Source organism: Sceloporus occidentalis, unplaced genomic scaffold, assembly GCF_023333645.1.
Source record: "Sceloporus occidentalis isolate IW3139 unplaced genomic scaffold, rSceOcc1.0.p SCAF_150, whole genome shotgun sequence".
Classification (NCBI taxonomy): Eukaryota; Metazoa; Chordata; class Lepidosauria; order Squamata; family Phrynosomatidae; genus Sceloporus; species Sceloporus occidentalis.
In genome coordinates this window covers 1,799,401-1,826,141 of record NW_028317130.1, presented here as the reverse complement: position 1 = coordinate 1,826,141, position 26,741 = coordinate 1,799,401, and the positions used below count along the sequence as shown (strand labels likewise).

Sequence of the window (26,741 nt, the reverse complement as noted above, 5' to 3'; positions counted from 1 at the left end):
GTCCTGCTCAAAAGAATAAGGAAAAGTTTGTTCAAGCTCACCTCAAATAATGACATACAGGAGAAGCCAGAACATAAAACAAATAAAAATTAGATGGGAACTCAAGAGATTTACATTATTCCTTGCTACCCAGTAAGACTTCAACAACTTCCATAAAGGAAATAAAATGACTGACATTCTGAGAGGGTCTTCTGCCAAGCAAACAAAATGCTGTAGTCCTCATTCCATTTCTGAATTCCAGACATTAGCTTAGAATTTCTCAATTTTTTCTGTTTTCTTGCTTCTGTACTTCAGTTCTTTTGCTTCGAGCTTTTCATCTTTTTTCCCTCCTCCCCAAGAAACCATGAAGCAGCAGTCTGATTGGCTTTTACAACAAGAAGCCTGCTAGCCCAGAGCCATGCGATGCCTCCCTATAGCTTAGAGAAATAAAAAAAACCTCAGAAAGTCTTATTTAAAATATTTATGTTTTACTTTTTAGGGCTTTACAAAGTAACCTTAAAACAATATACTGTACTACATAATAATAACCACTGCCATTTAAAACATTATTAGCAAGGATAAAACCAATTAAGCAAAGATTAGAAAACATAAAAACACAGATATCTTACATTAGATGTACTTGGCTTCATGCTATTTGGCAATATCCCTAGTAGTTAAGGGAGAAAAATGGGTAAAATGATAAGACTGCCTCTTTATAATTTCACAGTGGAGAGGGTGAGATCCTCCTGAGAGTTCGGTGTTTGTTCTGAATACATAGGGTTTTTGTATTTGCAGATAAAGAAAGAATGGTTGAAGACAGGCTGATTCTGAAGACACTAGTGATCCATTACCAGTATAGCACTTGAATAGCTTAGACCCCAGGGGTTGCTCTTAATTTACACTTCATGATTATTGTTCACCTGTTCACATCTCTTAACAGATCCAATATCTCTGCAGAATCTGTTGAGAAATGGCACTATCTTATTCTGTGGTTGCTTCTGAAAAAACAATGCAAATGACTACTCTGGCATTACTTAGATTTTGATATAGTGTAAACTGTTTTAAGAGAAGTAATAGTGCCACTGTATTCTGCTTTGGTCAGGTCCCACCTGGAATATTGTGTCCAGTTCTGGGCACCACAGTTTAAAAAGGATGTTGAAAAACTGGAGCATGTCCAAAGGAGGGTGACTAAAATGGTGAAGGGTCTGGAAACCATGCCCTATGAGGAGCGACTTAAGGAGCTGGGGATGTTTAATCTGGAGAAGAGAAGGTTAAGAGGTGATATGATAGCCCTGTTTAAATACTAGAAGGGGTGTCATATTGAGGGGGGAGCAAGCTTGTTTTCTACTGCTCCAGAGACTAGGACCTGGAGCAATGGATGCAAGCTACAGGAAAAGAGATTCCACCTCAACATTAGGAGGAACTTCCTGACAGTAAGGGCTGTTTGACAGTGGAACAAACTCCCTCGGAGTGTAGTGGAGTCTCCTTAGAGGTCTTCAAACAGAGGCTGGGTGGCCATCTGTCGGGGATGCTTTGATTTCCTGCATGGCAGGGGATTGGACTGGATGGTCCTTGCTATCTCTTCCAAATCTATGATTCTATGAGATGAGCCTGATGGCATCTTTTTCTTCTTTTTTAACAGGCACCCTCTGTTTGGTCGCAATGTTCCTCTTTCTAGTGGATCTGGGTTTATTATGTCGGATACAGGTTTAATTGTGACCAATGCCCATGTTGTGTCTAGCACTAGTACCGCAACTGGACGGCAGCAATTAAAAGTGCAGCTACAAGATGGAGACACTTATGAAGCAAAAATCAAAGACATTGATAAGAAGTCTGATATAGCAACAATAAAGATCAATCCACGGGTAAGTAGAGAAAATGCTTTTGTAATGTGCTATGTGTGCAGTTGCTTAAAAACCAGGAGTGTAGATTTGGGGCGGGGTGTGGGTGAGGCATACGGTCCTTGACTAAATGCCAGTGCTTTATATTGGGAACAATGACGACAACAACAACAACAACTATTATTATTATTATTATTCATTATCTGCTTCTCCAAGGCTTGAGCCAGGCAACAACATAAATTAAAACAGAAAATCATTGAACATTGTAAAAATATTGCAAAAATACTGTTCAAATACATAAACCTATGACAGATTAAAACCATCCATCATAGTTTAAAATATCCCAATTTAAAATTCATAGTTTAAAATTGACTTGGGAGCTCTGTAGGAAGAGACAGGTCTTTAATATTCTTTTAAATTCAGACAGAATTGGTATAAAGGTAGCCCCCTGTAGAACACAAGTCAGTCTTGTGGTTGCCCAGTATGTGCACTATCATCTTTAGGTCTTCCAATTCTAGAAGTGACACAGCTGATATATCAGCCAAAGCTGATAGTAAGCACTTCTGGCCATTGCCTCTATCTGGGCTGACATTTGGAGAGGCAGAGCACTCCCAAACTGTGAATATAGTCTTTCAGGGGGATTGTAAACCAATACAGAATTGGTTGACACACCTCTATTCCCAAATTGGGATCTTTAATAGTAATCACTTCTGTCTTGCCTGGTACAGAAACACTGGAGTTAAGAGATTCAGGCTTTCAGTTGGAAAATTAGTAAAGCTTTATTCAGAAACTAGATGTTTACCCCAGATGGGTGTTGTCATGGACTAAAGAGACATTGTTAATAAGGGATAATTAAAGCATATATACTGGTAAATAAATTTTTTTTAGTTGCTACATTCTTCTTCGTGGTCTCTGCGAATCATACAAATGGGTTTTACTGCGCCTGCGCAGTGCTGCTCGGAACCTTCTGGAATCACTGGGCAGAGTTAACTCTGCAACATATTGAAACTTTTTGGCGGTAACTCCGCCCACCCGTTATAAGGCCCCTGCCTTCCCGCTCTTTTCCCCAGTTCCTTTTTTCCGCCGCGCTCGCTGCTCCTAGGAACTTTCGCTTGCTTTGAATCACTCTCGTTTTTTGACCTTCGGACTGTTTTTTGACTACTCTCTCTCTCCCGCCCCTGGTAACTCGGACACTCGGACTGTTTTGACTTCGGCTTTGGATCTCCTTGACTCGCAAGATGTCTCCTCCTTTTAAAAAATGTGACATCTGCAGCGGAAAGGTTCCTGTCCAGGATCCCCATTCCTCTTGCCTCTTCTGCCTGGGCCGGGACCACGACCCTAGGGTCTGCAGCCTCTGTAAGTCCATGTCCTCCCAAGCCCGTAAAAATCGGGAGTCGCGGCTTACTTCTGCCATTGCCCAGGGCAAGATCAGGGAAGGGGACCCTCGCCCGGCGTCAGCGCCTTCTGCCTCGGCTCCACCTGCCCAGGCTCGTAGCGGCCCCTCCAGCGCTCCTCCTTCTACTTCTCTGGGGCAGGACAAGGGGAGTTCGGACTCTTCTCGCCAGCCGGCCCGAGATGCCGCTCCCAAACCCCTGAAGCATTCCCGCACATCGGGGTCAGTCGGGCAGGAAACGGCTACCAGCCGTACGGAGGGAGTTCCATCTGAGACACCGGGAACGTCCCGGGCGGCCCCGGAGAAAAAGAGGTCCAAGTCCAAGCCTGGTTCGGACCCCACTTCGAGGAACACCGCCTCCGAGGAACCCTCGGGCTCGAGGGATTCCGTTGCCCGTACCGAAGAGCGAGCTGGTCGGACGGCTACTATCTCGGAGTCTCCGATCCAGTTTTTCCCTCCGGATGCACCGCCTCGTCACAAGTCAGCCAAGAAGAGGCAGTCTTCGGCCCCGGAGGCGACCTCATCCTCTTCGGCTAAAAGGTCCAAGTCGACCTCCAAGACTAACTCCCATACGGGCTCACCTTCCAAGAGGCGCTCGGACGATGCTTCCCTCCCTCGCAAACCACACCGGGAGTCCCGCCGTGACCGTCCGCGTCCCGGCTCCCCGGGACGGGTCGACCCTCTGGCCACGCCTACGGTGGACAATCCTTCTCCAAACCTTCACCATCCGGCTGCGAGTCGCCTTCGGGACACCGCTGCCCAGACCGTGCCAACTCAGACTCAGTCGGCGACAACGCTCCCTTTCCTCCTGTCGGACGACGAAGAGGTAGCTGATCAGCCGCCGAGGTCTCCTTCTCCAGTTTTGCTGGCTCCACGCTCTCCGACCGATCCGCAGTATTATTACGACTCGGAGACGGACCAATTCTTTCTCCCGGTCCCTAAGGAAGTGGCTCTTTCCAAATCCTCCCGAGGTCGGGACCGTCCCCGGGATTTGGACCAACCTCGCGACCAAGTGTCCCATCGTTGCGAACTTCCTGACCGGCCAGGCCCATCGACAGCGGTTTCCTCCCGGCGTGTGGACAGGCCTGTCCAACACCCCAGACCGCATGCTGCGGTGGACTTGCTAGATTCTGACTCCGAACCCGAGCCTGTGGATTCGGAATACTCTTCGGGAGACGACGACCCGGCCCGGAGCTCTCCACAGCTCTTGCACCACCCGGAGACGGCCTCTCCTACGGATGATGTCAGGTCGTTCCTCGAGCATGTGATCAAGATGTCCAGGGCTCTGGACATTGACCTCCAATATCCCGAGGAAGAGGCCAGGGACCCCCTTGAACGCAGGGTTCGCAGCAGGGCCCACTCTACACCTCTGGTTCCCTTCATGCCGTCCCTGGAAGCCCTGGTCAGACGCTCGTGGGATTGCCCTTCCTCCCTGGTGGGACCGCCGCGCAAGATCGAATCCCTTTACAAGGTTTCTGCCCCAACGGCTCCGTGGCTGACCTCCCACCCTCGGCAGAATTCTGCCATTGTCGAAGGTGCCCAGCAGACTGCGACCCAACGGCAAGCTGCTGTGCCGTTTGATAAGGAGGCTAAGAAGGTCGATGCCTTGGCCAGGAAGGCATACGCGGCTGCAGCACTGGCGGTGAAGGCAACAAACTACACCGCTTGTATGGGTGCATATATTCAGACCCTTATGGAAGGCATCTCCCCCATCGTGCCCGACGTTCCGGATGAAGCCCAGCGAACCCTCACTGAGATTAGGGATGAGACCCATTCCATCGGCGCATGGCTCATCACTGCTTCCAGGAACGTCGTGGAGTGCTCGGGCAGGGCTATGGCAGCTTCCCTTGCCCTGAGGAGGCACGCTTGGTTGCGGGGTTCGGACCTAAACGCCAACGTGAGGTCTACGATCGAGGACATGCCCATAGACGATTCGGGCCTCTTCCATGCCGAGACGGATGACAGGCTAAACCGGAAGTTTAGACTGAAGGCAGCGGCGAGGAAGCACGGTATGTCTGCCCCCACCCCTGCTCCATTCCGTAGGAGGTTCCGCCCTTGGCAACAGCAGCAAGGCCAATTCAGCAGGTCCTCCTACCAGGACCGGCAGTTTCAACAGCAGGGCCCTCAACGCCAGAGATACCCTTCCCAGTCTCCGTCATCCTCTGGTCGCCGCAACCAGCCTTCTCGGTACCGCAAGAACCGACGGCAGGACCCTGATCAGTCCAAAAAGAGGGCATGAGACCTTCCCGCGCACTTCGCCTCTCCTAGATACTTTTTGGACATTCTTAGGCCCTTTATCAACGTGTGGGCCTCCATTTCCTCCGACTCTTGGGTGCTAAACATCGTCCGCAGGGGCTATACCCTTGAGTTCAAAGAGCTCCCGACCACCGGAGCTTTCATTTCCACCCCACCCTCGGACACCCTTCTCGACGAAGTGCGCGCCTTACTGGACAAAGGGGCTATTTCCCCCCTAGCCCCCGATTCCTTCCATGCGGCCTTTTTCTCCAGGTACTTCACGGTACCGAAGTCCGATGGGGGCATTAGACCAATTCTGGACTTGAGAGATTTGAACCTCTTCCTCCATTACCGCCGCTTTCGTATGGTAACTTTAGCCTCCATTCTGCCTCTCCTACACCAGGGCCTGTGGTTCGCGACCATCGATTTGAAGGACGCCTACTTCCACATCGGAATTCGGGAGTCCCACAGGAGATTCCTCGCCTTCGCCGTCGGCTCCGACGCCTTCCATTACAATGTCCTTCCTTTCGGCCTGGCCACAGCTCCACGAGTCTTCACAAAGTGCATGGCCCCGGTGGTAGCTTACCTGCACCAAAAGGGTTACAGAGTCTTCCCTTATTTAGACGACTGGCTGTTTGTCGCGGACTCCCAGCAGGACCTTCAGGATGCAATTTCATTCGCAATCCGGCTACTGGACTCTCTCGGACTGGTAATCAACAGAGAGAAATCTCATTTCACCCCGTCCAGACAGATCAAATTCATCGGAGCCATCCTCGACTCCGTAAGATGCTCCGCCTTTCTTCCACCAGACCGGTTCCAAGCGCTGGTAACATCACTCAGCCCCTGCATATCACACAGAAGAGTCAGAGCCAGGGACGTCCAGATCGCCCTGGGGCACATGGCGTCCACGACCTTCGTGACACCGGGGTCGAGACTTCGCCTACGTCCGCTCCAGGCTTGGTTTCTCTCCGTCTTTTCTCCGATAGAGGATTCCCCGGCCAGATGGTTGACGGTACCGAGACCGGTAGCCGCCTCTCTGGGTTGGTGGCTGGACGAACACAACGTGTGCGCCGGAATGCCCTTCCACCAGCCACAGTCAGAGGTCACCCTGACAACCGATGCATCCCTAGAGGGCTGGGGCGCCCACCTCCTCGACTTGGTCGTAAAGGACAGGTGGTCGGACTCGGACAGCCTTCTTCACATCAATGCTCTCGAGATGCTTGCAGTCGAGAAGGCTTTGAGGGCCTTCGAACCCGCTGTGACAGGCAAGGTGGTACTCCTGAAGACGGACAACACCACCGTGATGTATTACATCAACAAGCAGGGTGGCACCAAGTCAAGCACACTCCTCGAGATTACTCTCCGCATCTGGGACTGGTGCATTCGGAGACAGGTTCTTCTTCAAGCAATCCACCTGCCGGGAGACGACAACGACTTGGCAGACCGTCTGAGCAGATCGTCCTCGGTGTGTCACGAGTGGAGACTCCATCCGGAAACGGTCAGCGCCTTGTTCGACAGGTGGGGAACCCCCCAGATCGACATCTTCGCGACCGCTTGGAACAGCCATTGTCCCCAGTTCTGCTCCAGGAGGCCAATGACTGGATCCCTCGGGGACGCATTCGCCTTCCTGTGGACGGAGGAATTCCTTTATGCTTTTCCCCCCTTTCCTCTTATCATCAGGGTGGTCTCCAAGATGATGCTGGACCACACGAACGCGATCTTGATCACGCCGTGGTGGCCGAGACAGCCCTGGTTCGCATCCCTTCTACATCTCTCCAGGAGGTGCTTTCTTCGTCTCGATCCTCGCCCGGACCTGCTGTCGATCCGGGACGGACGGATCCTCCATCCGAACATCGACAGCCTACCGCTGGTGGCCTGGAGAATCCTACCCTGACCGCCCTCCCCGATGCCGTGAAGTCGGTGATCCTGGCCGCGAGGAAACCTTCTACTCAGCGTGCCTATGCCTTTAAATGGAAGAGGTTTTGTGTCTTCCTTGAACAAAAGGGCTTATCTCCTGCACAGGTGTCCACTCCAGTGGTGCTGGAGTTTTTGATGGCACTTTTGGATGGGGGGCTCTCCCTCGCATCCATCAAATGTTATCTCTCTGCCATCTGTGCAAAATATCAGTTCGGGGGGAGGGTGTCTTTTTTCAAGGACCCTTTGGTGAAAGGGTTCCTGAGGGGTTGTGCCAACCTTTATCCTCCTGCCTCGATACCGACACCGGCTTGGAGTTTGGAGGCGGTACTGTCTGCCCTCCAATCCAAGCCCTTTGAACCGATGGCCACAGCGGACTTGAGACTATTGACTTGGAAAACCGCTTTTCTTGTGGCCATCACTTCTGCCCGCCGTGCGGGCGAACTCTGTGCCTTACGGAGGGACCAGCCCTTCCTAAGATTCCACAAGGACAAGGTAGTTCTCCGTACGGACATTACCTTCTTGCCTAAGGTGGTGTCCGCCTTCCACATGTGCCAGGACATTGTACTGCCTACCCTCGCGTCGAACCCGACGTCAGAGGAGGAGCGGCGTCTGCATTCTCTTGATGTCAGGAGAGCACTGGCATTCTACCTGGACAGAACTGCTGCCTTCAGTCGGTCCGAGAGACTCTTCCAGTGCTACTCGGTACCGAAGCGGGGGTTGCCTGTGTCTGCGCAGAGGTTGTCCAAATGGGTGGCTGGTACCATCCACCTCTGCTATGATCTGTTAGGCAAGCCTCTCCCTGGCAGGGTTCGGGCTCATTCCACGAGGTCAGTGGCAGCATCCTCTGCATTCCTGTCAGGGATTCCCCTGGAGGATGTCTGCAAGGCCGCTGTCTGGTCCCAACCTCTGACTTTTATAAAACATTACAGGTTGGACACCAGGGCCATTCGAGATGCAGCCTTCGGGAGGGCTGTGTTAGTTTCGGGGTTGCATTAATTGCTACTGAACACACTTATGTACGTATGTTACTGTGTTTATCTGTTGAATGATGATTTGCACAATTCCCATGGACTGGTCTTGCATGACCTTTTGTCCACTTCTCAGGTTCAGCAATGTTATTGCTATGTTTGGTTTGTGCATCTACAAATGACTGACTCTTTTTATGGTTCAAGGTGTTTATTGTAATAAATATACCTTTGGTTCACCATAACTATGGTCTCAGGACACTCCCTCCGCCACATACCTAAGCTTGTCAGTCTAAACCCATTTGTATGATTCGCAGAGACCACGAAGAAGAAGGACAGGTTGCTTACCTGTAACAGTATTTCTTCGAGTGGTCATCTGCGAATACATACAAATCCCACCCATCCGTCCCCTCAGTGTCCTGCTCTCTTTGGCTCTCTTCCTTCGCCTGCTTGGCGGAAAAAATTACGGAACTGGGGAAAAGAGCGGGAAGGCAGGGGCCTTATAACGGGTGGGCGGAGTTACCGCCAAAAAGTTTCAATATGTTGCAGAGTTAACTCTGCCCAGTGATTCCAGAAGGTTCCGAGCAGCACTGCGCAGGCGCAGTAAAACCCATTTGTATGTATTCGCAGATGACCACTCGAAGAAATACTGTTACAGGTAAGCAACCTGTCCTTCTCATTCATCACAACACCAAAACATTCTCCATTCCCATGGATGCCCCCCCACCCCTTCTGCTCTCACATCATCCATTCTCATGAGACTGACCTTTAGTCTCCAGGCACAACCTCAGTTCCTTTCCCACCTGCTGGCTAACCTCAAAGAAATATGGGCAACAGCCATAGCAATTAATATATGTCCCTTATTGACTATTGAGATGCCTAATAAAGGTTGATGGATGGAAATATATGCCCCATAATTTAGCAGCACTACTCTATAATACATGGTGAACAAGAAAAGCTGTAACAAGAAAATCCATCTTAACCATGGTAGGCAAGCTGAGAGACTCGGCTTCTGACATGCGTACATTAAAGTTGTAAACTTTGTTTTATCTTTCAGAAAAAACTGCCTGCCTTGTCAATGGGACAGTCTGGTGATCTGAGGCCTGGGGAATTTGTGGTGGCTATTGGGAGCCCATTTGCCTTACAGAATACAGTGACAACAGGTATTGTCAGTACAGCCCAACGGGATGGCAAGGAGTTGGGCTTGAAGGATTCAGATATGGATTACATTCAGACAGATGCTATTATCAATGTAAGTAAACATGTACTTGCTGTTTTAATGGTATAAATGTGTGAATTTATACTTAGCTTATCTGTCACTATCATTTAGTTTTTGTTTTTGTTTTTTTGTTTATTTGTTTAAATAAAGTCAGTTGTAGAACATGTTGAAAAGGGGGCATTGTTCCATAGGCCTAGGGATGGAAATTATGTGACCGTCTAGATGTTGTTGAAGCGAAATTCCTTGCAGCCCCAGTCAGCACTGCCTGTGGTGAGTGCTGAGAGTTGCAGTTTACAAACATCTGGAAGGCCATGTAATCCCTACCGCTGCATTAGCTCATCAATTTGACAGATCTGTATATGTACTTTGGGGTATGGGTCCCAGTCCCTGTTTACTAATTGGGTTAACGTGGCTCATTCGCTTCCCACTGTTAGCAGCTGTGTTATTTTCTCAGACGGTGTAGCTGTTGCTATTTGTTGCTGGTTTCTTCTTCTTGTCACTTCCTGGCTAGCCATACTGGGCTCATTTGTCATTTCCTCACTTTGGTATGGTGAGGTCTCCTATAATATTCTGGGGGGGGGGGGGGGTGAAGTTGGGTACCAGCCATGTTGGGTACTACTTGTTCTTCTCAGTAATAGAGCTGGTAAATGTGAAAACTGAAGGGGGAAGGTTAGACAGCAACTCTTTGGCCACCTACTTTAGCCACTTCTGCCATTCTTCAGTGTGGTAGTAAAATGTAATAACTCTTGATTATGTTATAATTATAGAATATATTAATATTAGTTTCTTCTAAGTTTCTTCTAAGGCTCTAGCTGGTAACTCTAGCTGAACTGCTGCCTATCTTACTGAAACTTTTCAAAACAACACCTTTTAATTCAAACTTTACAAAATATAAGATAGTGAAGTGCCACAGTATATCTCCCTGTGAGGCATAGAACATGGAAGTGTTGTTTAATAAAATATTTGTATCTTAAATATGTTTTTCACTTTCTGAAATCCACCTGAACATTTTCTGATATTTTACAGTATGGGAACTCAGGAGGACCTCTGGTAAACTTGGTAAGAAATTTAATTGAGTATATATCTCTTTGCAGAATGTAATAAAATACAGTAATCTACCCTTATCTGCAATTTTGCTTTTTTGTGGTTTCAGTTATCCATGGTCAGCCAAGGCCCAAAATATTATGTAGTCCCATCCCTTATCCATGGTTTACCTCTCTGCAGCTTATGTTTCCCATGGCCAATCATGATCTAAAAATATTACTGGTATAGGTTCAGTACTATCCACAATTTTAGGTATCCATTGGGTATCCTCTACAGACAAGCGCAGGGGCACTACTGTAGTTATTTCAAGAAGGGCAGGAATTCGAAAGAATTGCTAAGTTTGTGATCTTGATAACTTCACTATGATCAAATTAGGAAGGTGTTTCATATTCCTCTAATGAGTTATTAGAGCAATCTTTCTTTTTCGTATGCAGCAAAAACAGGAGCATAAGGAAGCTGAGTTCACCAAAGCACAGATAATACTTAGTTCTGTCTCTTCTCCTAAACCAAACCAGTTCATATATTTTTATTTTCAGTTCAGCAGCTGTGGCTTTTCAAGGTTTCAAGGAGAGAGGTCAGGGATTGAATAAGGAACCCTATACATGGAGAACATGTGCCCCATCACTGAACTCTGATAGGTATCTTGAGTTTAATTTTAGACTCTTCCAGACCAGTGCAAAGAAGTGAAAGTGTCACAAAAGAGCTCCTCAGTTACTACTGATAGGTACCTCTTTGTGTCAACAATGCTTGGTCTTCTGGATCTAGAGGAACACAGCCTCTCCAACCTTTTCTTACTTCATGTGAAAAGTGTGTCTGAGAGAGAGATCAAGAAAACTGTATAACATTGTTGGCAACTTAGCCAGTCATCATCCAACTGATATGACACCATAGGCAACTTGGACAATCATCACACTGGTCTCTTTGGTGCCTGCGCTCATTAATGGCTCTGGATGTTGAGCCCCCCAGTATGGGCATGCCTTTTTTTTTTTTAAAGAACAGGATTTTCAAAATTTCAATGAAAACTATATGGAGCACACACACGCAGTAAGGAGTAGGGGTGGCCAAGGAACCTACAATGGACTGCAAGTGTACAACTGTACAGTCTCTTGGATTCTCTCCCCCCTCCTCCATGTGTTCAAAAAACAACTCACCCTCTAGGTGGGAATAAAATGTTTGTGCTAGGAATTACTACTAAGTGGTCTGTGATAACATAAATGCTGTCTGGTTATTTAAAAAAAAATTCTGTAGAGACCCACAAAAGCTTGATTTAGGAAGATGGAACAATAGGATATAACATAGTAACTGTGTTGCATACATAGTTGGGCAGTGCCATGAGTGCACATTGATAACACTTATGAATCTTCAATCAGCAGGAAGAACATTGAGCAAGGGCTCCACATAGATGTAAGCCATATTCAAAAGAACCAGATTTCTTAAATATGCACAGATGCTCATTTTATATTTGCAGAACAAGAGTATTTGGGCAGGAATGTTACAAAATCTGCAAGCAAGACACTAAGCAGAAGATAAGGCAGAAAGGAAGTACAGGAATAGTTAATTTTCTTTACTGATAAGGACAATTGTGCCCTATACCGACTGGTGAAAGGGGGAACTCTTATTCCTTTAAGTAGAGGTGAGTGGTGAGAACCTGGTTTACATTTCTTACACGCTCAGATGTTTTTGGGGTAGAATGTGCCACAAGCTTTGTACAAATGTTAACAGTTGGCACATGCCTTCAGTAACAAAGTGGTTCCCTTCCTCCTTGGAAGGTGGTGACAGCTTGCAGGGGAACTTCACAGCTTGGACTGTTAGTGCTGAATTCCCAGGAACTCTGTTTCAGTTAACATCTCCAAATTAGACACCAGGCAACTACCAGATTTCAGTGGTGGAGTACATGCTTTGCAGCAAGTCACACTCTCTCAGCCTTGGAGGAAGACAGCTTCCTGTGAAATCTTGTCAAGAAAATTTCATTATAAGTTTCCCTTAGGGTCACCATAAGTCAGAAACAACTTGAAGGCACCCAACAACACTTCTAGGAATACCATATAATAACAACAACATAAGAGCAGAAGATGTTTTGAATGCATGATAAGATGTTGGTGTTCTGTCCCTTACGGTGATCCTAAGGCAAACCTAATCACAGTTTTTTTAAGGCTGAGAGTATGTGACTTGCCCAAGGTCACCCAAACGGTTTCCAAGTGAGGAATCAAATCCTTATCTCCACAGTCCAACATTCACGCCACTACACTACACTGGCTCTCCATTTTTTTTTAAGATACAACTTTTTAAAGTACATGATAATTGCATCTGTGATCTATATTTCAACAGGATGGTGAAGTGATTGGCATCAATACTTTGAAAGTTACTGCTGGGATTTCCTTTGCTATTCCTTCTGATCGTATTGCCCGATTCCTCTCAGAGAATTATGACAAACAAGGTAAAAGTAACATTCATAAACAGTGGCAGGAGACTATACTGTGCTTCAAATTTAGTGTAACTACAAATGTTTTCAAAGAGAGATGCCATAGGTCATTTTCCGAAGAATTATAAATATGCAGCACAATGATAGTTAGGAACAGAATCTCTCTGAAAACCTTACCCCCACCAATTCTTCTGCCTTTTACCCTGATATATCGTACAAGTGGGCATATGCTTAAAAGGAGTCATCTGTTCTAATCAGAAATCTGTGATAAGGCAGAGTCCATGTGACATTATTATGCATTCAGTAATTCATCATCTCTGTTCAGCAGGAGAGAAAATTAACTTAATTAATATTGTGGTTGATAGCCAAAACAGTCCATTTGTTCTGAAAACAATGGGAGCAGAGGAAGAGTTTACTGTGCTTTCTATTGCCCAAAGGCACCTTAACACCTTAGCATGCTGGACTTCTTTCTGGAGATCTCATAGTAGCTTTTCTTCCTCTTGGTTGTTGTTGTTGTTATTATTATTATTATTATTATTATTATTATTATAGTTTATTTTGATAGTGCTGTAAATGTTCACAGTGCTGTACATACAGATACTCAAATCAATAAAAATATAAAACCTGCCAGTGGCATACAATCTACAAAATACACATAAACCTCCACTTGTGCTCTAAATGCATATTTGTGAGTAAAGTTTGTAAAGTACATCATTAGTGGAGTGTGAATATTGTCTGTATTATAAAATGGAGAAGTAGTGTACTGTTTTTGTGCTTTTGTCTGGCTTTTCTGGTGCTTGGAAAACCTTTATTTTTCAATGGAGCAGCAGCTTCTCTGTTGAGCCTGATGTGACTTTTTTCCCCATGTGTGAAGTCATCTATTCCAGTGTATGTGTAGAAATTAGTACATGGTAAGTTGCTGAGACCCTTTTAAACCTTACGTATTATTTCTCATATTACTGCTCTGCATTCTGTGTTAGCTGCCTCCCTGCCCCCTTTCCTTTCTTCATGTAATGTTATTGCAGCAAATGCTCATTCAAGCTGCTAGACTGATAACCCTGGGGAGTGCTTATCCACAGAATAGGCTCAGCATCATAAGTAGTTACACCAGCTTCTCCTGTGCTGCTGCTGAACCAAGGTGACTCAATCCTCACCTTGGAAGCTGTGGGACCTGCAGCAATGAAGTGCTAGAACTGCCTGTTGAAGCCCAGATTTTCTGTTGGGCCAGCCAACAAAGCAATCAGTTTTCATAGTGCTTAAGGTGGTTTTGGTGCTTTTCTTTTTCTTTTTTCTTTTTGCTCACATTTCAGTATCTGCCTGTGACAATGGATTGGACACAACATGTGGCAGTAAACATAATTAAAGCATTTTAAAATGCTTATGTAATTTCTGATATTATTCCAACCAACTTTGGAAAGACTTGAGCTCCAGCTGCAGAAATAATTACTATCTGTATCTAGGGTACATATTAATAAAAGAAGAAAATATAATGTGAAAATGGTTAGAACTCTGAATTACAGAACTATCATTTTGAAAAGCAACATGAGACCAGAGAGTTTTAACCAAAAGAGGTTTTGGGATGCTGACTTTGCTGTTGGATCCCTGAGAGGAATTGTGCACGTAAATCCTGTTTGCATGGGCAGCTTGCAGTCTGATGGTAAATATGAGTGTGGTCATGGTTCTGTCAGCTAAAATTAAGTGAGAACCTTCTTTTGGGTATTATTTGGGGCATCTGTCACCATTCTACCTAACAGTCATTCTTTTTTCTTAATTATGTGTCCTGATGTTTCAGAACTAGAAATGTTACAGAAATTCCAGCAGTATTCAATGCTGTCATCCAAAGGAATGAAACAAAACAAAACATCAAGAGCACCTGAAGAAAAATTATGCTATTAAATGTATAAATGAATGACAACAGTGCTTCAAAACAAAAGTTTGCAAAATGCTGTGAATTTCTTATCCATCCCTGACCTTTTAATTATATTACATGATCCATTCTCTCACCCTGATGTTACACGTCTGAATTTGTTTGGAGAAGGATTGGGATGAATGTTCATATTGTGTTCTCAAAATAATTTCTGGAACTCTAAATTCTTTAAATTTAAGTGTCTGTTTTGTACCAGGCCCCAGATCATGGGATTCTAGTGAAATGAATAGATCCCACAAACCTGTTGTCTGTCTACCCTTGCCTTTGATCTCAAGAGTTCACCACTGGATTGATGACATAGCACTAAACTCTGAAGTGGCATGCCTGGTTGGATAACATGCGGTGCAGCTACACTGTAAAAGTAATTCAGGTTGATACCACTTTAAGTGCTGTACTTTTGTTATATGGAATCCTGGGATTTGTAGTTTTATAAGGTCTTTAACCTTCTCTACCAAAGAATGCTGGTGCCTTACAAAACTACAAATCCCAGGATTTTGCAGAATGGCGCCATGGCGGTTAAAGTGGTATCAAACTGCATTATTTTTTGCAGGGTAGATGCTTCTGGTACCAAATTTTGCATTAAAGAAGTAATCCTCAGGAACACATCTACTCTGTCAATGGAGGCATGCTTGTATTTAGCATTGTACTACTGTCACTGAGAGAAGGTTATTGATTCAGTCTTGGGTATCTTAAGGTATCTCAAGGCAAAACTCCTGCCTGAACATCAGGAGAGGGGTTACCAGTCAGTGTCAAAAGTAGTGGGCTAGGTGGGCCAAAGCTTTGGTTCATTTTAAGGCAAATTTGCACAGTTTGTATTGTCACACACATGGAGCAAAGTTGCTTTTTCCTCTGCCTTCTTGCTCTTAAATATCTTACAGCAAGATATTCTTAGCAGGACCCTTACTAATGCTGCTAAAGGGACAAATTCTTGCACTCTTACCCATCCGTGCTGAATGGCACAAAGTGCTGCGAATCAAGCTGGGATGATGAATGGACATATTTTCCAAGGCTTTGGGGATATCTTGTCCATTAGGGCCATTTGAAACAGAGCACACTTCAGAAAACCCAAATGTAGGCTTCCAGTACCTAAGAAGATGGTCTTTGTGAATGTGAAGTCGAAGGCTTTCATGGCCGGCATCCATAGTTTTTTTTTAACTTGGCTACATAGACCGAAAAACCCCCCACAAAAAACTAAGGTCTTTGTGAAGCTTAAGAATTCAATTAGTGCACCTGCCATTTTGGACCAGTCTTTGTTTCTGATGCTTAATTAATTCGTATGTATGTATGTATGTATTTATTAAACAAATATTATTGATTTTTATTCCAGATGGGAAGAAAAGATTTATTGGCATAAGGATGCTGACAATCACACCCGTGTAAGTCTTTATTTTTGTACTCAAATACAGGATGTTCTGATTTGTACTTCATGCCTGTGTCTCCAGTGTGTTGGATTGTATGTTGCCTTGGGCCCAAATCCAGCTGTAATTGTGGGTAACTGAGCATGTATAACCAATGAGCCAGAGAGTTTCATCATACATATCAGAAATAGGGCTGGCCTCAGGAGTGAACACATTCAGGCAGCTGTCAAGACCTGCTGGCACTACCCGTAACTTCCTGGGGAGGATGTGGAGCAGGAGCCATAATCATAACCTGCCCTATCTGAGCCTCAGTTGATGCTCTACAGCATGGTTGGACAAGTTCCAACAGGTCTTTGGTGTGACAATTTTTGGGAAGTGGAATGGCTATGTCTTCATTTTAACCTAAATCATGGGTGATAGAGATTTTCCACCAAGTCTGTATTAAACAGCATTAACTCTAACCATAAACCTGGGAGAGGCTGATTTTCTTTACTCAGATGCCCAGAAATGGCTTTGGAAAGACTAGCTTTTCTCTCCCTCAAAGCTCCTCTCCTCACTGTGTTCCCACCATGAAAAGATTTAGCTTTTCCAGTCATTTCTATATACTTCTATGTCGCTATCTACCGTCTCTCACCTTTTTCTTCCTCACAACCAAGGAGCTCTCTAGCACTATCCAGCTGCTTTTGCCCGAAGTCTCGGCCCTGCATGTTCAATTTTTTAAAAAACATGTTCCACCCACCCCACCTATATATGCACAAAAAGCCTTTGTGTGATATACCCTGTTTCTTGTTGTTGTTAACTACCATCAAGTCAGTGTTGACTTATCGTGACCCCATGAATGAGAGACCTCCAAGTCACCCTATCATCAACAGCCCTGCTCAGGTCTTTCAGACTCAGGGCCATGGCTTCCTTGATTGAGTCTATGTGTCTGTTATACAGTTCTCCTTTTTTTATTACTGCCTTCTACCTTTGTGTTGTTTTTGTTAACTGCCTTTGAGTTGACCTCAACTCATGGCAATCCTTGGCATCTCCAAGAGCCCCTGTCCTCATTCTCTCTGCTCAGGTCCTGCAGATCCAGGCCCATGTTCTCCCACATATGGCATGTGGTCTTCCTCTCTTTCTACTGCCTTCCACCTTTCCTAGCATCATTCTCTTTTCTTTGGTAGTAAAAGTTTTATATTTTCAGAGTAGAATCCTAATAAATGTCAACATACATCTCAACAAATATCAAACAACCATTATAGTATAACATCTCTGCAATCAAACATATTACTTCTATTAATTAATCTATTGTATTATTATGTCTTATAATATCTGTCACATTCCACATTCACCTTACATTCCCCTTTCATTCAGTCTGTTCCCGACCTATACTTTCCTTTACTTAACACCTTATCTTACTTAGTCTCTCCTTAATACTTCCATTTGTATCCTATCTTGCCTTACTCTCTTCCATTCCTCACCACTCCCTTCCTATACCTTATCTCCTCATCTCACTACTATTTACCTTTCGTTTTACTTCTATCACCTCTCTCATCAGCATCTTCTCTGCTACCTTTTCCTCCCTCATCATTGCCTTTTCTAATGATTCATTTTTCCCTCATGATGTGGCAAAGTATGAGAGTCTCAGTTCAGACATCCTGATTTCCAGGGATAGTTTGGGCTTCATCTGTTCTAGAGCCCATATGTTTGTCTTCCTGACCATCCATGATATCATCAGCACTTTTCTCCAGTACCACATCTCAAATGAGTTGATTTTCTTTTTATCGGCTTTTTTCATTGTTCAGCTCTCACATCTGTACATGGTGATTGGTAATACAGTGGCTTGAACTATCCCCACTTTAGTGTTCAGAGTTACATCTTTACATTTTATGATCTTGTCCAGTTCTTTCATTGCTGATATTTCTGAATTCTTGTAGCTGGATTCATAGCTGAATTCTTGTAGTTTTTTGGTGATCATTATTTTCATTTTCTTATTATTCAACAGTAAGACTACTTTGACACTCCTTCTTCAATAATTGCTCCAGATTTTAGTTCATTTTGTTTGTTTGTTGAGGGAGAGAAAAGCTAGTCTTTCCACCAACATAGAAAGGTAGTGCCATTAAGTGGGATACTTTGCTTCTACTGCTGATTTGATTAAAAGTTAGTAAACTGTTGTTTTTAATTAGGATGTTAAATTGGGTAGAAATTAAACTGGAGTAGAAATCTTAGGTTTTTCAAAAGCTGCTACAAGAAGAAAACCAATAAGGAGATAATTTTGTGCATGGTTGTTGTGGTGAAGAGTCAATGGCAATAGTTATGAAATGGTTCAATTCTGTTAATAGCTTTTTGTATGTTTTTTAGACTAGTGGAAGAACTTAAGCTTAATAATCCAGATTTTCCAGATGTCACTAGTGGAATTTATGTCCATGAAGTTGTTCCAAATTCACCATCACAGAGGTATGTTCATCCCAAACTAGTAGCCTTTCCTCTTTTTAAAACATACGAAATCCAACAGAAACCATTTAGTTTAAAGACTCAACTTGATAATGATTTATTTTTGTTCTAAAAAACTATTCTTGTAATGAGATCTTTCCTTTCCTTTAATTATGTAGTACACTTAGCTGATATTTCATTTTGTAAGTGTCATGCCATAGTGTGAGCTATTTTAAACTTTAAATAAATTGTTGCCTTTGTCATATTCACAGTCGACCCTTGGTATCCACTGAGATTGTTCCAGGATACCAACAACCGTGGATGATCAAGTCCCATTATATACAATGACGTAGTAAAATAGTGTCCCTAATATAAAATGGTGAAATCAAGGTTCGGTTTTTGGAATGTATTTTTTTAAAATATATTTTCAAGCTGTAGATAGTTGTATCTGTAGATGCAGAATCTCTGGATACAGTTTTGCTAGATTTTAAACACACACACACACACACACACTGCTCACCCCATTCAATAGATTACCCTAAACCACTGTGTTGCATTTTCAGGGGACTGAAGAGGCTACTGTAGGAATGAAAGAAAGTGTGCTTCCACCAGATCATTTGCATATACTTGGATCTGGATCAGTCCACCCTACCTGCTGTCATTTGAACTAGCAAGAAGAACATGCAAGGCCACAATCATGGGTGGTTTTAATGGGCACCTCCTCAGATTGCAACAGAGGGACCCATGCAGCCTCTTAACTTTGCTGCCACTCCTGGCAGTAGATGGCTATTTACCTGCCCTCTTCAAGAACAAGAGTGAGAAAGAGCAGTCACTTACTGTTTATTCATTTTTCTGGGGAGCATTTAGATTGGGCCCAGAGGGAGAGAGCATGCAGATGGGAGGCAGTGGCAAGGAGAAGGTGAACTCTACACTGAGGGTATCTGGTTCAGGAAGCCCACATGGTGAAGCAAGTAGTGATGGCTGTGTGTGGGGGTGAGCTAGCTGAAAGATGGAGGATGCAGAGAGACAAAACAGGTCAAATGCAGATGGACATAGGGGCAAGTATTTTTGTTATCGTAGAGCGTGATACACACACAAGCCAGCAAGAGAAAAGAAAAAGGGGAACCCTACATTTTTGAGCATGCATAGGATTATCCTATGCAACGTAGAGCGTGATACACACACAAGCCAGCAAGAGAAAAGAAGAAGGGGAACCCTACTTTTATGAACATGCATAGGATTTTCCTGTGCAACAAACTGCTTCTTTTAAAAAAGGCTTACTTAAATCTTTAGCATTTAGAAGCAGAGGTTTTGTTGTCAGTGAGCACAATATTCTGGGTCTGGAAGGCATGCTCCCTCTTCTATAATAAACCTAGAACTGTCACCTTTTCATCCTTTGGTGAAAAGGACATTATAAATAAATATTAGTTGTTGTTAATATTTGGGTTCCACTTTTCCATGCTTGAATAAATTGATAAGCACTTCAGCTTATCTCTTTAAAACTGAAGGGGGTTGATTTTATAATTTCTTTATTCATGGAAAAAAGATTCAGATAGTTTGCATGTGCAAAATTAAGCAGACGTGAGCCTGAACTTGGCATTACCATTGAATATTGTATGTATTATAAGTCTATAAAAATGGCAAACAGAAAACTGAGTGGAGAGAAAACTGATCACAAATAGTATTTCAACCCAATTTTTTTTTTAAAAAAATACTGCAACTTGGATATAGTTTTGACCTTCAAGATAGCCAATTTTATTGTTCTCTAGGTAGATACATTCTCCATGACAAATTTGATATTGATTGCACAAATAATCTTCATTGTATTAATTAACAGAACTTTTTAAAGTTCATAGTGCTAGCAAACTTATGTGCAGACTTACATTTCTGGCATCAATGAAGCTGCTTTAGCCTAAACCTGATGTTATCCTAATGGACATCTGTGAATGCACTGAGATTTTCTTCCCATCCCCTTTGTGGTCACCCAAAAACCTGTTCTAGAGAGTTTCCCAGAATCCAGAGTAAATTTTGAGGGCACACAGGAGGGCTACAAGGGGAGAAGGAATTATTCCTCCTCCTTGTTCCATTGGCAAAAACAGTCCCATGAGTGGAACAACCCTGTGGTATACTGCCCCTTGCATCTAGCCATCTAATATGATGTCTTTGTTGTCTATTCTAAGGAACACTTGTTTTACAACAAAGAGAAAACTATTTTCCAGAGGGGTAGAATTCAAAGATATAGCCATGTTAGTCTGTAGAATCAGTATGTAGAGAGATGTTGTGGCACCTTTGAGATTAACTAAAGAAAGAAATTGGCAGCTGAGCTTTTGTAGACTAAGGGGCAAAACAGACCATCCCGGCAGCATCCATTAGGAGTTTCTTTGGTGCGGTGCATCTAAACGCTATGCCAAAGACATACTCTTTCACCGCCCCCCATGTGGTCAGGTGGGAGGCATATGGACACCATGTCCCCACTCTGCCTCAAGGCCGGCATTAAACACCAGTATGTTTAGCCCCTTAGTCTATTTCCTCAGATGCATTTGATCTTCTTGAAGAGGTTGATAGATTTCCACTTCATCCAGCTAAATTTGTTACTTTCCATAGTGGTAGAATTCAAAGATATAGCCATGTTAGTCTCTAGAATCAGTATGTAGAGAGATCCTTGTAGCACCTTTGAGATGAACTAAAGAAAGAAGTTGGCAGCATGAGCTAAGGGCTGAAACAGATGGCCCTAAGGGGGCATCTTGATGTTGCCCCTTTGATCGCTGGATTGGGGCAGCAGCAACCCCATGCCGTGCTGCTGGAGTGCCGAAAAGCTGCCTCCAACTGAGCAGTGGAGCGGTGTAACTCTTCGCTTCAGGGCGGCGTCAGGGTGTGTGTCGTGCGTACGCCACGCCCCTGTGAAGCCAACGTATTGTGCTGGTCTGTAGCAGCCCTAAGTCTACTTCCTCAGATGCATTTGGGATTCTAATGCAAAGGCATTTATCCAAATGCATCTGAGGAAGCAGACTTAGTCTGCGAAAGCTCATGCTGCCAACTTCTTGTTAGGGCGTAGAGAGACGCGCTGTGTCCACTACGACCACGTGCAGAGTTGATCCACGTTGACAGGACACCACGGAGAAGGGTTTTGGAGAGACGTCTGCAAAAAGAATTCAGGCCGAGAAGGGGGGGGGGGGGGAAACCCTACTCGCAGCGAACGGCCTTGAGCTCCCGACTTGCCAAAATAAAGACAGATGCACTGCAAGCCTTCACTCGACATGAGGGCTTTTAATCTTTGTTGCAAGTATTTACAAATATATGCAGAGTATCGGACAGCCGTCTCGTATACTCACAAATCTTCTCTGAACCAACAAAATGCTCCACCAATCACAACAAACCCACACAGGAGATAATCACCATTTCCTTTTTATAGGTGTTCATCTGTGCAGTCATGTGATATCATCCCACCAATGAAACATTGCTGGCTACATCCCTAGTGCATATTGCATCAGATATCCCTTGATTCACATCACAAAATGCTGACTCATGCACACCTGCCACTGGAGCTGTAATTACCTATACTGCAGCTCTGCCTTGTGGCCACATCCATGTCATTTCCAGACCAAGTGTGCCACATGGTCCTGACACTTCTTCCTTTAGTTTAGAAGAGCCCTGGTGCTGCAGTGGTTAAATGCCTATACTGAAGCAACTCACTCACAAACCATAAAGAGCGAGTTCAATACCAGCCCAGGGACTCAAGCTTGACTCAGGCTTGCATCCTTCCGAGATCGCTAAAATGAGTACCCAGCTTGTTGGGGGTAATTAGCTTACACTTTGTAAACCGCTTAGGGAGTGTTTAAATGCACTGATAAGTGTTATAGAAATGTACTTAGTCGCAAAGGTGCTACAAGATCTCTCCATTTTCTAGAGCAATCATATTCAGCTGGGGATATGGAAACATGGGTTCTCTGCTTGGAAAATATGGACTCTCTCACCAAGATACAGTCTTTGTTGTGCCTGAGGTTAAAGCTCTTTTCAGTGGTTGTATGTCAAAACTCAGTCTGTGCACCCTTGTACACAGGATCCTGTGCAATATCTATATCTATCTATACCTGAGGTTGCACTTAATGTTAGTTAGTTAGTAATTATTATCCTTGTTTGGGGGGTGGGTGTTGTGAAATAAGCCAGAAAGAAGTCATATTATGAATTGACGGTCGTTGAATACTGGGACTGAATGTTGTATTAACATTAACATTGCCTGATGTGAGAGTATTAAGAATTTAAATTCTGGCCTTCATTATCAGCATGCTGTGAAAATTCTCTCCAGAATGCATGTTGAGATTATACTTTTGTAGGTCATTTTGTGTAGAGCAAGTGTGGCATAGTGGTTTGAGTGTTGGACTATGACTCTGTAGACCAGGGTTCAATTCCTTCCTCAGCCATGAAACCCACTGGGTGACCTTGGACAAGTTACAAGCTTTCAGTCTCAGGGTAAGGCAATGGCATACCTCCTCTGAACAAAGAAAACCCCATGACAGGTTCGCCTCAGAGTCGCCATAAATTGGAAACACCTTGGAAGCACACACACACACACAGGCCATTTTGAAATATAGTTATATATGGACGGTATGGAATTCAGTTTAAAACTGTTTGTCTTTTGACTACAGAGGTGGGATTCAAGATGGTGATATCATTGTTAAGGTTAATGGACGGCCACTGAAGACTTCTGCTGACCTACAAGAGGCAGTGATGAATGAATCGCCTCTACTACTTGAAGTTAGAAGAGGAAACGATGATTTATTATTTAACATAGAACCTGAAGTACTTAAGTAAACAAAGCTGAAGAACATCATTGTGACACAACTAAACTCATTTATTCTAAAACTTCAGATACCTCCTTTAACAGTGACAGTAATTATGCCTTATCGTGACTAATGGCAAGTTGAACTAATTTAAATGCCTGAGCCAATGATGTGCCTCATAGTCAACAATGAACAGGGCTCCAACATCACTACTTCATATTTCAAGTCATTGCAGAATTATGGGAGTTTTGCCTATTTTATTTTATATAGTTTTATGACTGTTGTATATGAATGAAGCATAGATTGGGCACCATTCTTGTGGTTTAAACAAAATATTTATGCTTAATTAGGATTAGGTACTAAGCAGCTAAATACAGCTTCTGTCTACAAATACACTTTTGGATTAATCTGCCTACTCCACCCAAACCTTTGTATGGTTTACACAGCTATATTTTTGGCTCTTACATGGTTGGTAAGTAGCAGCATTATGCCCGTTTGATCCAAAGCTGAACTCTTGGCAATCTAAAGTTTAAATGTGAAGTAGTGTATTTCTTTTGCAGAGTCTTTAGTTACATGTGAACAGAACTGAGAAATTATTATTCTCAAAAGGAAGAAGAGTGACTAGATGCAAGGGAAGAAGAAAAGTGGTGATAACCCCAGAGAGTGGGTAACAAGAACAATAATCCTTACCTCTGCATTATTTGTATGCTAGTGCCAAGTCTCTGTCTCTGTAGATGAGTGTACAAAAGGGAAGGAAATAACACCTTGAGCCTCAGATGTTTACAAGGAAAATGTGTTTTGTAAAAAAAAACTTCTCTTCACAGGAAACACCCCACTCTCTGGAAACTAATATTGTGATGCCCCATTTGACATCCCTGAATTCACACCTTTCTCCAGCCATTAGTAGAAAACAGCCAATGCTAGAATGTTTGCACCAAATATTTCAAACCCAATGAAAAATAGGGAGAAAGAGTTTATCTATTTCTCTTGGTGATAGAATCCTTCTCTAGGTCAGAATCTGTTAATTCTCCTTGAGGGTACAGGGTGAATTTACATGGGTGGGCTTCAGTATTGCTGCTTTATACTTTCTGAAGCTAAAAGTGCAGCTGAGTGTTTAAGTGAGATTAAGGATTCATTGTTGTGAGTTTTGTGTGTGAATAAAATGAATTGTACATCTCAGTGGAGTTAAGTAAGGGGAGTGTGTGAAAATGTCAAGAAATATGCTTTGTAAACAGATTGAGCAGTTGTTGGGAGAAGGTTCAGTCTGTCATCATAATACCAAAAACATTCAAAGTGGAAGGCAGATCCTTCTTCATGACTGCTTCTTCTGGCATACATTGCTGGAACTGAATTGCCATCTCCAAGCCCAGCTTATTATGTTTAGTACAATTCCCCTATCTTTTCCAAAAATCAGTTTTAGGTCCAGTTGAACAAGAAAGTAGTATGCTGTGAGGAGACAAGGGGAACAGCATGGCTGTTATGGATAGGTGGGTAGGAGGACCAGCTGTTTTGGGGGAAAAATAGCTGGAGAGAGATCACCCTTTTCCTCTTCAGCAAATGCCATTTAACTATGGCCTCTGTGTGGAACCCAAATATTTCCAAGCTGTCCTCTGCAACTGCAAGTGCTAGATGTTTTTTTAAAAGAATTACTCAAATGCAGGCTAAGCTATTGCTCCATTATGCTATATGGTTAATCTGGTTTTGGTCACAGGCTAGTTTGTGCCAAGCTTGTGCAGAAGAGAAATGTAGTAAATGATTCTTATAGAATTATTGCCTGATGTAAACTCTAAACAATGTGCAAAACAAAGCTAAAACTTTGAGAAAGTGCACAATTTTTCAGGGGTTTAAAATTATTTTTTCATTGTATTGGAAAACATTATTATACAAATTGTATACTTATGACAAGTACTGTATGTTTCTACTGTACAAAGATTAAAGTTTACAGAAAGGAGCAGTTTTGTGTTTAATTCTGTTCAGTCGTTTTAATTCTCTCTAGTACTCTTATGTACAAAACAGAATTCCATAAGAGAAAGTTGAAGCGCTTTAATGCATCAATTGTTGTATTTTGTTATATCTACTAATTTAACTAAGGTTGCTTGCTTGTGTACAACACATGCTAGTGGGGTGGGTTCATTGCAAAAGGTCTTGATGTTCTGAGCCTGGAGAGCAAAAACTAGCTGGATTTCTGGGTGACTAATAGCAGTGAAAATGGATCCATCACAGCAAGTCTGACACTGCCCCACCCCAAGGCTCAACCGACCACCATGCAGCCCATTGTTTGTCAGTTTTATAAGGACTTTATTTGAATAAGCAGTTCATATGTAACAAGAACATAATCTTGTTCTTCATTTCTAGAAAATAGACCTGGATTCCTGTTTAAAACAAGATGTTCAGTTGATTTTTTTGTAAACACCCAGTTACAGTGTCTTCATCCAAGACAAAAATATAGGCTTAACATCAAGTCTGGGCTTTGTCTGAAGAAATATCTCTGGCTGCCTTAATTTATTTGGGTCAAGTTCAGGTCAGGGGAATGAAAGCATTTGCGATTCATTAACTAGTTTATTCTGTTCTTCCCAGAAAGATGCATCATCATATTACTCAGAGTCTCATCAGAGTCTAATCCTAATTGAGAGAACTTTAGAGGAAATCAGAGATGAGTCTTCTTAGTATACTATAGTTATTCATGAGAGTCCATATATCTATAGATATGTCTATATGGATAAGCTAGTTCCAGAAAAATTAGAGTATAAAAAACTGATTGTACTATAGGCAATACTTCTGACTACTGAAACAAATGTAGTGTGTTGAATTTTACTTAACAACTGTGCCTAGGGTTGAATTTGCACTGCAGAAATAATGCAGTTTGACACTGCTTTAACTGCCATGGCTCAATGCTATTAGCACCAGAGCTCTCTGACTGAGAAGGCTAAATATCTCACAAAACTACAAATCAGCCTTAGTAACACCTAGTACAAGGGAGGACATTATGCAGTGTAACACAAAATGAGAGGGGGATCTGTGTGCAAATTCTAGGCCTGGATCAGAGATAATCTGACAGCATATGTCCAGCTTCATGAATGGTTCCAAACTTCATTGGCTTGCTTGGGCCTTTGTTCTGTCCCAAAGTGTTTTCTAGTGCAAGAGTGGCAGAACATAGTAAGGCCAGATCTTATTGAATGGTACATGCTTGGCTGGCTTCCTGCTGGGAAGTTACATAATTTTAAGTGGACATATAATCACATAAA

General features: G+C 43.4%; 1 protein-coding gene across 1 annotated transcript in view; it reads left to right on the top strand.

Annotated features, from left to right (window-relative positions):
* LOC149280668 (serine protease HTRA3-like) overlaps positions 1 to 25,447 on the top strand; it is a 48,252-nt gene extending 22,805 nt beyond the window's left edge. The window contains exons 3-9 of the mRNA XM_089500228.1: positions 1,622 to 1,844; positions 9,388 to 9,582; positions 10,576 to 10,608; positions 12,922 to 13,030; positions 16,270 to 16,318; positions 18,644 to 18,739; positions 23,362 to 25,447. Coding sequence (XP_089356354.1) covers positions 1,622 to 1,844; positions 9,388 to 9,582; positions 10,576 to 10,608; positions 12,922 to 13,030; positions 16,270 to 16,318; positions 18,644 to 18,739; positions 23,362 to 23,527 — 871 coding nt within the window. The 3' untranslated portion in view covers positions 23,528 to 25,447. The remainder of the gene's footprint in view (positions 1 to 1,621; positions 1,845 to 9,387; positions 9,583 to 10,575; positions 10,609 to 12,921; positions 13,031 to 16,269; positions 16,319 to 18,643; positions 18,740 to 23,361) is intronic.
* The last annotated feature ends 1,294 nt before the right edge of the window (positions 25,448 to 26,741 follow it).